Here is a 12,852-nt window from a genome sequence, read left to right as displayed (position 1 = left end):
AGTATTCAAAATTGTTTCATGTATTACTGAAAATACAAGTCGTCGATACTTCCTCTGCGTCGACTGGCTGCTACGTAACCCGGAGAAGACTCCACTGAATCCGACAGCGAATTCACGACTGCCGACCTCCGAAGAAGCGCATCAGCTCGTATCGGAAGCCGGTGGCACCTGATGCGCAGCCCGCTTGCTAGGTAGGTAGTTCGGCTCGGAGACAGAGGTGACCACGCCGCGAGTTTTGAGTCACACGCCGTCTCAGGGGGTACTTAGTCCCTCTAGAATCACTGCCCGTGTTGTCCCCTCTGGCGGACCGCGATGTCGGATGTTGTGTAGTGGCGCTGAAAATTGAACTTATCTAGCCGGTACAGTAACCCTTCAGAGCCGCGCGGTGCTGGGCTTAGGGCAGGTTCGTACTGGTAGAGTCTCGGGAAAAGTGTTCGACAATGTAAAATGGTGAACATTGTTCGAAATTCTGAGAAAAATAGGTGTAAGCTATAGGGAGGGGCGGGTAATACACAATACGCACAAGAACCAGGAGGGAATAGTAAGAGTGGACGACCAAGAACGAAATGCTCGGATTAAAGGGGGTGTAAGGCAGAGATGTAGTCTTCTTGGACCCGTTCTTGCAGGAACCTTTTCCACCCGCAGCGATGTCGGAGATTTGATGTTTTACCGGATTCCTGATATTCAGTGTATTCTCGTGAAATGGTCGTACGGGAAAATCTCCACTTCATCGCTACCACGGAGGTGATGTGTCCCATCACTCGTGCGCCGCCTATAACACAGCGTTCAAGCTCAGTTAAACACTGATAAACTGCCATTGAAGCAGCAGTTACCGATCTAACAACCGTGCCAGACACTTGTTGCCTTACGTAGGCGCTGCTTACCACAGCGCCGTATTCTGACTGTTCACATATCTCTGTCTTTGAATACACATGCATATACCAGTTACTTTAGCCTTTCAGTGTAATTCACCTGTGCTGTACCGGAACAAGGATGCCTGAGTGCGCTGCACCATTAGTGACTAAAGTTCTTGTATGCCCATCTTTTTGACAGGAGGTCCTTGCGACGACGGCCGTTTACTATTGTGAGAAAATAAAACACCTACAGCCGTCCTTATGATTTTATTTATTTTGTTGCAACCAGTTTTCGCGCTTCAATGCGCAATATTCATGGCTTCGTGAATAAAACAGTAACGATGCCGTTATTAACTTATCAATCAAACAACAACAACAACAAAACCAGATTAAAAACAGTTTATGAAACAAGGACAGGACTCTACAAGTGAATTTACAGCAAATATTTGATAGAACGAACAGATACATCCATTGTCACATACCAAAAGTACACCGTAACGAATTTCCTCTCACTACTTTGTACAATTATATTGTTTATTAATAACTTGTTTAAATAAATGGTTCAAATGGGTCTAAGCACTAAGGCACTTAACATCTGAGGTCATCAGTCCCCTAGACATAAAACTACGTAAACCTAACTAACTTAAGGACATCACACACGTCCATGCCCAAGGCAGGATTCTAACCTGCGACCGTAGGAGCAGCGAGGTTCCGGACTGAAGCACCAAGAACCGCTCGGCCACAGCGGCCGGCTTTAAATAACTATTCCATGATTTTAATTGGCCATTCTGAGATAAATTATCTGCACAATCCTGAAATAACTTACTGAAAGACAAAATAACTGTAGAATGTGAAAAATGTGTAAAGGAGACAATACGTCATAAACAAGTAAAGAGAATGAACGTGATCCATGTGTCGTGTCAAAGTATAAAATGCTAAATTGTTCGCAATTGAGGGGCATAGTTATGTTGTATACATAATATGAGGTTGATCTTATATTCGGTCTTCTGACATATCTTAGACCTGATTTTATGTATTTGACATAAGTATGCCCCTCAACTCTGTACAACTTAGCATTATATATTTTGGCACGACACATAGGTCACGTGTCTTCTCTTTACTTTTTTATGGCGTATTGTCTCCTTTATACATTTATCGCCTCCTACAGTTATTTTGTCTTTCAGTAGGTTATTTCAGGGTTCTGTAGTTATCTCCGACTGCCCAATAAAATTGATGTAATAGTTATTTAAAGAAGTTATTAATAAATAGAATAATTGTACAATGTATTGAGAGGAAATTCGTTATGGTATACTTTAGGTATTTGACAATAGATTAATCTGTTCGTTATATCAAACGTTTGCTGTAAATTCACTTGTAGAATCTTGTCATTGTTTCTCATTCTGTTTTTAACCTTTTTTGTGTTGTTTGATTGATAAGTTACTAATGCTATTGTTACTGTTTTATGCATACTGACCTGAAGCGGTGCTTTGAAACACCGAAACTAGTCGCAACAAATAAATAAAATCATTTTCTCTTGTTAGTGAATGAGATCCTTGACTCTGTGTTTAAGTTTATCTGTGGTTCACTTGGTCGCCTGTTAGTTCTACAGTGCGTGGGGCATCCCTATTAGAGGCATAGCAGTGGGCAGTTGAGTTTTTAGAGAAATAGATATGATGTTTGTGAATCTGAGGGAAATTATCTGTAATACTTTATTATGGAGATGAAAACTTGTTTATCAAGTTATTTAACTCTATATATTAACGGAGAAGATTTTTGGAGGAATTTTTAAAGTTAACCCTTATATGCACAAGAATAAAATGTTTGTTTTGTGGGAACCATTAAATGAAGGAAATCTTTCTCCCTCAGATAGCTTATAACATCAATCATTAATGTAAATTTGATCTCTTTATTTTAATTATGTTCCAAACAACGGAGATGGTTGAAATGTCTGTAATTTTTGTATTAAGATAATTTCGTAATTGTTAGGGTCTTGTTTTGTTGTAGTCTTGTTGACAATAATCAGACGTTAATTTTTCAACAACGACTTTCTTTAAAGTAAAACACTTCTCCATGATTCTTACTAAAGTTTACAATATTTTGTCGCATGTGCACTGCATCTTACGCCACACAAAGCCACGCACTGTTGCTGACAAAGTACAGATAAATTTTGTAGTGAGTAGATTCTTTTTCTCTAGTTGCTGAAATTGCTGATTTCAATTTGCTTTCGAGAACATCAATACATCGGACGGAAAACAGCGTGCTGAGCGTGAGGTAAGTTGTTTTTACTTCGGCGCGCATCTCACTTTGCATCCTCATGAGGAAACGGCGCACAGTCGGAATTATCAGGTGTTGTGCTATGCAAGCAGATTAATTTACAGTGAACAGTGTAGGTAATCTCAAACAGTTATTTTTCTTCTGAGCAGAGCAATATACACTACTGGCCATTAAAATAGATACACCAAGAAGAAATGCAGATGATAAACGGGTATAAATTGGACAAATATATTACATTAGAACTGACATGTGATTACATTTTCACAGAATTTGGGTGCATAGATCCTGAGAAATCAGTACCCAGAACAACCACCTCTGTCCATAATAACGGCCTTGATACGCCTGGGCATTGAGTCAAACAGAGCTTGGATAGCGCGTATAGGTACAGCTGCCCATGCAGCTTCAAGACGATACCACAGTTCATCAAGAGTAGTGACTGGCGTATTGTGACGAGCCAGTTGCTCGACCACCATTGAACAGACGTTTGCAATTGGTGTGAGATCTGGAGAATGTGCTGCCCAGTGCAGCAGTCGAACATTTTCTATATCCAGAAAGGCCCGTACAGGACCTGCAACATACGGTCGTGCAATTATCCTGCTGAAGTGTAGGGTTTCTCAGGAATCGAATGAAGGGTAGAGTCACGGGTCGCAACACGTCTGGAATGTAACGTCCACTGTTCAAAGTGCCGTCAATGCGAACAAGAGGTAACCGAGACGTGTAACCAAAGTCACCCCATACCAATACGCCGGGTGATACGTCATTATGACGATGACGAATACACGCTTCCAATGTGCGTTCACCGCGATGTCGCCAAACAAGGATGCGACCATTATGATGCTGTAAACAGAACCTGGATTCATCCGAAAAAAATGACGTTTTGCCATTCGTACACCCAGGTTCGTCTTTGAGTACACCATCGCAGGCGCCCTTGTCTGTGATGCAGCGTCAAGGGTAACCGCAGCCATGGTCTCCGAGCTGATAGTCCATGCTGCTGCAAACGTCGTCGAACTGTTCGTGCAGATGGTTGTTGTCTTGCAAACGTCCCCATGCGTTGACTCAGGAATCGAGACGTGGGTGCACGATCCGTTACAGCCATGCGGATAAGATGCCTGTCATCTCGACTGCTAGAGATACGTGGCCGTTGGGATCCAGCATGGCGTTGCGTATTACCCTCCTGAATCCACAGATTCCATATTCTGCTAACAGTTATTGGATCTCGACCAACGCGAGCAGCAATGTCGCGATACGATAAACCGCAATCGCGATTGGCTACTATCCGACCTTTATCATAGTCGGAAACGTGATGGTACGCATTTCTCCTCCTTACACGAGGCATGACAACAACGTTTCACCAGGCAACGGCGGTCAACTGCTGTTTGCGTATGAGAAATCGGTTGGAAACTTTCCTCATGTCAGCACGTTGTAGGTGTCGCCACCGGCGCCAACCTTGTGTGAATGCTCTGAAAAGCTAATCATTTGCATATCACAGTATCTTCTTCCTGTCAGTTAAATTTTCCGTCTGTAGCACGTCATCTTCGTGGTGTTGCAATTTCAATGGCCAGTAACGTATTATTTTTGTGGATGTTTCTAGTCAAACTTTGCACCTCATGTTACGCAACTTTCATAAAAACCTCAGTCCGAACAGGCCTTTGGAGGTGCAACCGTACCGGCCGACCGCCGTGTCATCCTCAACCGAAAGACTCCACTGGATGCGGATACGTAGGGGCTTGCGGTCAGCACACCGCTCCCCTGACCATTGTCAGTTTTCGTGACCGGAGCCACTCCTTTTCCATGAAGTTGCTCCTCAATTGGCCTCAGAAGGTCTGAGAGCACCCCACTTGCCAACAGCGCTCGGCGGGCCCTGACAGTGACCCATCCAAGTGCTAAATGGTTCAAATGGCTCTGAGCACTATGGGACTTAACATCTGAGGTCATCAGTCCCCTAGACCTTAGAACTACTTAAACCTAACTAACCTAAGCACATCAGAGACATCCAAGCCCGAGGCAGGATTCGAACCTGCGACCGTAGCAGTCGCACGATTCCGGACTGAAGCGCCTAGAACCGCTCGGCCACCGGGGTCGGCTCCAATTGCTAGCCAAGCCCAACAGCGCTAAACTCCAATGGTCTGACAGGAACTGGTGTGACGAGTGCGGCAAGGCCGTTGGCGAACTTTCGTAACGTACTTCAGTACTAAGTCACAGTTACACAGTTTTCGCTATGTACTCTGTTACTTTCTTTCAGCATTTAATTACACATATTTTCATTATTTCAAATTCAGTGATTCACTGAGTTAATAAGTTTTGTTCCACGCCACTATACACTTGCGTACCACAGGGGCTGCCAACAGTCACTATTGCTCAGCAGTTCAATACACACAAGGAGAAAGATTTTGAAAAAAAAAAAGAATATTCATTATTTTCATTTGTAGATTAATTTTTACAGAAAGCGTACTAGTATTCCCAGGAAGGTCAAGTCGTCATAAAGACGAAGGCGAAGGGTGGACACAAACCATGTCCACAGATTAGTTTCCAGATAATTATAATCAGCTGGTGTATTATTGCCGTGTGTACTTAAAATTTTTGTTGTAATGGCAATTAAACAGCAAATCCTCACTGCGACCTTACATGTGCGGACACGAACCGGTATGCAGACGATGACCACGCGCGCCCAGCGCTCCCTGGAGCTGAGATGGCTCCAGCCGCTGCATTTCGAGCATGTCTTCTGACCTGGACAAGGTGGACCGACTCGAGCAGTTTGTCGCTAATGGTGCGTTCCAGGAACGAGACCTCCGTCTGCTACTCAGTGATGGCCACTCCTGTGTTTTGTGGCGGCGTTCGTAGCGACAAGCAATTCGCTGTAGAAACGGCTTACGAAGTCACCGCCACACTTTTAATAGCGGGCCGACCGGTCCGCTGGAACAGTGAACAGAAAGATGAAAACCCAAACACTCTGATTAAATAAAAGTCGGTACTTATCTTCATTAACGAAGATACAGAAACACAGTAGTGAGTTCCGTGTCTACAGAAATCTGTCTAGTTCGAGTCGGAGCGGCTAGGTCAGCGTCGGCTGACGACAAACAACAACTCTGCTGCGATGAACACACAACTGACTAGCAAGTACACAATTCGGTGGCGAGTATACAACTGAGCGGCGAATACAGAACTGTCCTAGCGCTCGCGACGCCAGCGCTTAAGAAACCAGAAGCCAGCGGTGGCGCGCGCAGACTTGCGGCGATTTCCTGTCTCGCTGGCGCTGCTTATGCGGACGGCGTCCGGACTTTGATGCTGTCAACCTTTTTGGCAGCGGGCTCGGGTGGCATTACTGGCTAGGATATAACACTCCTCCCCCCAAATCGCCGCACCGTCGTTGAATAATGACGTGGCGAGCGTCGACGGCGGGGGAGGGGTCTGGCCGCAGGCGTAGCGGACGAGACCGGGGCGGAGACTGTCGTCGGTGGCAGTCCCCGGTCCGCACCCCAGCATTGGCTGCGCGGGGCCTCGGGAAACACCGACTGAAAACCGAGGTCAGGGTGCACGCCTGTGACCACGGGCGCAGCTTCTGGCACTGGACGCGACGGGGCGTCGGGACCCACGAAGAGATGCAGCGTCTCCTGACGCTGCGTCGACGGCTGCTGAGTGGGCGCCGGACAAGGCGCTGCGGTGTCAGACTCCTTGGGGGTGCCCAAGGAAAGCGGCTGCAGGACAGGCTGCACAGCCACCGCTTGGGAAGGCGGCCCCGCTGAGGGGTCGACGTCCATCAGCTCCGAAGGCGGTGGCGACTGAAGAGGGACCGCAGGCGCCGGAGCGACCACCTGGGGCGCTCCCGGATGAAGCTGCGCGGGAGGCATCAACGGGACGGGCTGTCGGCGTGGTAGCGGCGACGGCTGCTGCTGCTGCCCTGGGGGTGGCAGCGAAGTCGGAAGGCGCAGCTGGAACCCGCCGCGGACCAAATCTGTGGACAAAGAACGAGCGGCAGAATCCGGGCGGCCAGCGCGGCGCAACTGGTTCTGATGCCTCCTGTGCACCCCAGTAGCACCTTGAACAGTATAAAAACCGCGACCCTGGACACTTATCACGGTACCACGTTCCCAACGACGGCGACCGTGATAAACTCTGAAAAAAACGGCGTCGTTGCGCTGAAAACGCGTGCGATTCTCAGAAGCGGCGGGTCGATCCGGGGGGTGCAACAACCGTAGTAGGGTGCGATGACGACGGCCGTGGAGAAGCTCCGCAGGCGAAGGGCCGTCGCGTGGTGTGGTCCGGTACGACGACAGGAACGTGATGAGGGCCTGCTGACGAGAGTGCGTAGCACGAAGGCGGTCCATATGATCCTTGAATGTGCGTACAAAACGTTCCGCTGCACCATTCGATTGAGGGTGGAACGGCGGAGTAAGAACACGGCGAATGCCATTGGCAGAACAAAAACTTTCAAATTCAGCAGAGGTAAATTGTGGACCATTGTTAGACACTAAAACTTCTGGAAGACCCTCAATACAAAAAATTGAAGTCAACGCCTGTATAGTTTGTGCAGACGTTGTAGACTGCATGGGCACAACAAACGGAAAATTACTAAATGCATCTATCACGATGAGCCAACAAGAATTCCAATATGGACCAGCGAAATCAATATGTACTCGCTGCCAGGGACCGGCAGGGAGTGCCCACTCAAAATAGCGTTGAGGCGGAGCAGCTTGGTGTTCGGCACATGTCGAACAATCTGTAGACATCTGCGTAATCTGCTTATCAATGCCGATCCATGTACAATGACGGCGGGCAAGCTGCTTGGTGCGGACCACTCCCCAATGACCTTGATGCAACAAGTCGAGGACCTTGGATTGGAGCACTTGGGGAACCACTACACGAAGCTGGTCATTCTCGGTGCGTAACAGCAAAACTCCGTGCGAAACAGACAACAGATGACGTTGCGGATAATAGCGACGAACCACAGGATCCGATATGTCCTTTGCCTTGGACGGCCAACCACGTTGAACAAAACGTAATAGTAAACTCAGATGAGGATCCGTAGCTGTCTCACGTGCCACCTGACGATAATCAATCGGAAAATCCCGGAGGGATTGATGCTCATCGGCGTCAATCTGATGGCAAGAGTCGTCAGAGGAATCGAAGACATCATCCGCAGCAATCGGCAATCTAGAAAGCGCGTCAGCGTTTGCATGCTGAGCTGTAGGGCGATACAGTATCTCATACTGGTATTGTGATAACAAAAGAGCCCAACGTTGCAGTCTCTGAGCTGTCCGCTGAGGAACTGGTTTAGACGGATGAAACAGTGACGTCAGGGGCTTGTGATCTGTTACTAAATAGAATGGTCTACCATAGAGGTAGTGATGGAATTTTGTGACACCGAACACAATAGCCAACGCTTCCTTGTCCAATTGGCTATAATTACACTGAGCTTTGTTTAGCAATTTAGATGCGAACGCAACAGGACGTTCGGTGTTACCGACTCGGTGAGACAACACAGCACCGAGGCCGAAAGAAGAGGCATCACAAGCTAACACCAGAGGCTTGTTAGGGTCGTAATGGAGCAGACAACGATCATTCAATAAAGTCTCTTTAATCTGCTGAAAGGCTGATTGGCAATCAGCTGACCACACAAACGGAACATTCTTACGGCGGAGACGATGCAACGGTGCAGCAATCTGTGATGCATTAGGTATAAACCTAATATAATATGTCAATTTGCCAAGAACTGCTTGCAATTCATGCAGATTGCGAGGGGCGGGCAAATCACGAATAGCTGCTAAATGTGACTGGGAGGGATGAATGCCTTGAGCATTAATAACATGTCCCAGATACTCCATCTCCGTAAGGAAAAATGAACATTTATCGATGTTGCAACGTAGGCCTGCCTGAGACAACACTGTAAACAAACACTCCAAATTACGGAAATGTTCAGCAGGCGTCCGACCGGACACAACAATATCGTCTAAATAGTTGCAACACGATGGCACATTAGCCAGAAGTTGTGACAAAAAACGCTGAAAAACAGCTGGAGCTGACGCACAACCAAAAGGCAAACGCAGAAAACGGAACAACCCCAACGACGTGTTTATGACAAAATACTGTTGTGATTGCTCGCCGAGGGGCAATTGCAAATATGCTTCACGGAGATCAATTTTGGAAAAGAAACGAGCTTCCCCTAACTTATCCATCAGCTCGTCCGGTCTAGGCAAAGGAAAAGAATCAATGACAGTCTGAGGATTAACTGTCGACTTAAAATCAGCACACAAACGTAACTTGCCAGACGGTTTCTTTATAATAACTAAGGGAGAAGCCCACTGGCTCGCTGAAACGGGTTGAATAACACCGTTGTTTTGCCAACGACGAAGTTCATCTGCTACAGGTGCCCGGAGGGCGTGAGGCACTGGACGAGCACGAAAAAATCGAGGCTGAGCATTATCTTTTAACGTAATATGAGCGGCAAAGTTCGCAGCACAACCTAGTTCGTCTTTAAATATGTCACTGTATTGTTTACACAAATCGGTTATGCTGTCTTGAGGAACAACAACAGAATTAATTTGCAACACATTGTCTTGGATAGACAGGCCAAACAAGTCAAAACAGTCTAATCCGAAAATGTTTACACTGTCTGTAGCGCGGAGCACTGTGAATGAAACTGTTTTTGTATTGCCACGGAATGTGGCTGGCACGCTACATACACCTAACACAGGAATTTGTTCTCCACTATAAGTAGCCAAAGAATGTTTTGCCGCTGAAAGTTGAGGGCGGCCGATAGCCGCATACGTAGCACTATTTATGAGAGTCACAGACGCACCAGTGTCTAATTGAAAATTGAAGGTCTTATCCTGGATGAGTAGCTTCACAAATAGTTTATTACACTGTCTCTGGATCGGTGCAGTGGAGGCGGAAGACACAAAATCAGCGCGTTTAGCGCGTGTTCGTTGCTTACGACAACTCGTGGGTTGGGCGGGTGGAACAACAACTCCCGCTTCACTTGCAGTCTGTACATTACTTTTTACAGCGTTTGAATTACGCCTGGGTCGCATAGCAGAGGGCTGGGTGGGTGGCTTATTGCGAACAAGTTTATTACCCACACGAACCGTGGAAGAGTCTTTAAACGCGACCTTCTGGGCGAGCTGGCTTTGAAGAACATGAATATCCATGGGCTGGGCAGCACTAGAATTGTTCTTGCGTTTACGCAAACAAACAGTCTGGATGTGTCCTTTCCTTTGACAAAAGTGACAAACCGCGTTTCTCAACGGGCAACGTTCACGAGGATGAGCAAGAACACACTTAGGGCAAGACTTAACTCTATCATTTTGCACACGCGGCTGACGAATGTGGTTAACATGACGCGGCTTGCTAGTGTTTACAGTCTGACTCTGCCGGTGGGGCCGCGGGCGTGACATAACTTGCTTAGCACAGGCAATTTGAGAAATACATGGCTGATCTAACTCACACTCAGCATAGTCAAAAGTATCTTGGGCTTCAATGATGTTCATCACAGTCTCTAATGACGGGTCAGGCAACTTTAAGATAGCAGCACGAATACGAGAATTTGCAATGTTTTGAGTAATAGCGTCTCGTAACATGACATCACTGTAGGAAGCTCCACACACACAATTAAATCGGCACTGACGGGTGAGGCCCCGTAAATCTGTTAACCACTGTTTATTAGATTGATGTGGCAGTTTCTTTAATCTGAAGAACTTGAATCTGGCTGCTGCCACATGAACTCGCGACTCGAAATACTCAGCAAGCTTGTTAACAACAACGTCAAAGTCTAAAGCTTCTGGCTTGGATTCCGGGAACAACTTACAAAGTAGTCGATAGACTTCCACGCCTGCAGTGGAAATTAAATAAAGCTGCCGCTCAGTACCCGTGATTTTGTAGACTGTCATGTGCGCCTGCAACTGCGCGAAATATTCTCGCCATTCTTCTCTTGATGCATCAAAAGCACGGAAAGGTGGTGCTGCCTGTGCTTGTTCCTTTTGTGTTGGAGGATTAGCCGCTTGTTTGGCGATTGCTTCCACCAGACTTTGTATTTGCTGACTCTGTAACAAGATCAACTGTTGTAATTCGGCAGACATAGTGAACACAAATTAAACCAGCCCCCAAAATTTTATCGCTATAATTAGTATAACCAGAAACAAGTTGAACCAGCCCTGCACACGAGTTCGGAAGCCCTCGTCGCCAGTTTTGTGGCGGCGTTCGTAGCGACATGCAATTCGCTGTAGAAACGGCTTACGAAGTCACCGCCACACTTTTAATAGCGGGCCGACCGGTCCGCTGGAACAGTGAACAGAAAGATGAAAACCCAAACACCCTGATTAAATAAAAGTCGGTACTTATCTTTATTAACGAAGATACAGAAACACAGTAGTGAACTCCGTGTCTACAGAAATCTGTCTAGTTCGAGTCGGAGCGGCTAGGTCAGCGTCGGCTGACGACAAACAACAACTCTGCTGCGATGAACACACAACTGACTAGCAAGTACACAATTCGGTGGCGAGTATACAACTGAGCGGCGAATACAGAACTGTTCTAGCGCTCGCGACGCCAGCGCTTAAGAAACCAGAAGCCAGCGGTGGCGCGCGCAGACTTGCGGCGATTTCCTGTCTCGCTGGCGCTGCTTATGCGGACGGCGTCCGGACTTTGATGCTGCCAACCTTTTTGGCAGCGGGCTCGGGAGGCATTACTGGCTAGGATATAACACTGTGCTTATGTGCTTACTGTCACTTCTGCTCCAGCGTGGACACACACACACACACACACACACACACACACAAGGTTCGTACGAGCAGTTACCAGCGGACTCGTGCGCATGCGCAGAGCTGAATTCGCGTATGAGCAGTGCCTTCCTCCCGCTTCTGGCTACTTGAAGCTTGGCTGATTGCTGTATGAGCAGTAGCAGCAAGTAGTCAGATTCTACCAGGCAAAATTTTTCCGGCGCGCCCAAGCTGCCAGATTCGCGCATGCGCAGAGCAAGCTGAATTATAGTGGGGGGAGTCCCTCGTGTGACCCGTGTATATGTTTGGTGATGTTGCTGGTCTCTTCGTTTACAGCTCCCACGTCAAATGAAAACAAAACAGATTTCTGAGGCCGGGAGCCATCAAGTGAATTAATATACATTCTCATAACCATGAAAGACCAAAATAAGTTAGTAGTTTCAATTTTCTGATTTTATATTATTTCCACGTTATCAGCAATCAACCATTAATGTCTTAATGAAGTTATTTCTGTCAGTTTTGTAGCGAAATTTCCTTCTATTAATTTTTTCCGCTGAGGCAGTTAGTTTATTTGAAATGAAGTGTTCCATTCCGCACTATTGTCTACTTTCAATTTCGTTCAATTTCAAGTGCAAATTTTCATTTTCTGGGACGAATGACGTTATACCATAATAAAGAACCAAACATGAGAATGCAGTACTGGGCCTCCAAGAAAACTGGTATCACGAAAACCACATAGGTACTTCAGAGTGCATCTAGACATAGAAATGTGTAATTAGAGCGGAATGAAGCATTTTAGTATGGTTTACGAAATTCCGATGCTGCTGTTCATTTTATGACACTGTAAGGTCTCTTAATGCTATATACATACGAACATACGTAAACATTTACTTGAAGCTGATTAAGCAGGCAAATTTGGTCAGTAGTTTTGAACTAAATATTTTGTTTCAAATATAATGACATCTGTAGCAGAATTTTACAAATCTGCCTTCTGTGAAAGTGTTTTTCGATCA

General features: G+C 46.5%; 1 protein-coding gene across 1 annotated transcript; it reads left to right on the top strand.

Moving 5' to 3' along the window:
- Positions 1-5,843: 5,843 nt before the first annotated feature.
- Positions 5,844-7,161, top strand: LOC124620285. Its single transcript, XM_047146954.1, has 2 exons — positions 5,844-5,948; positions 6,685-7,161. The coding sequence occupies exons 1-2, from the start codon at positions 5,844-5,846 to the stop codon at positions 7,159-7,161; spliced, it is 582 nt and encodes a 193-aa protein (XP_047002910.1).
- Positions 7,162-12,852: the final 5,691 nt, after the last annotated feature.

The sequence above is a fragment of the Schistocerca americana genome, chromosome 6 (assembly GCF_021461395.2).
Source record: "Schistocerca americana isolate TAMUIC-IGC-003095 chromosome 6, iqSchAmer2.1, whole genome shotgun sequence".
Lineage (NCBI taxonomy): Eukaryota > Metazoa > Arthropoda > Insecta > Orthoptera > Acrididae > Schistocerca > Schistocerca americana.
Note: the sequence above shows the minus strand (reverse complement) of the source record. Positions and strands in the feature narration are given on the sequence as shown.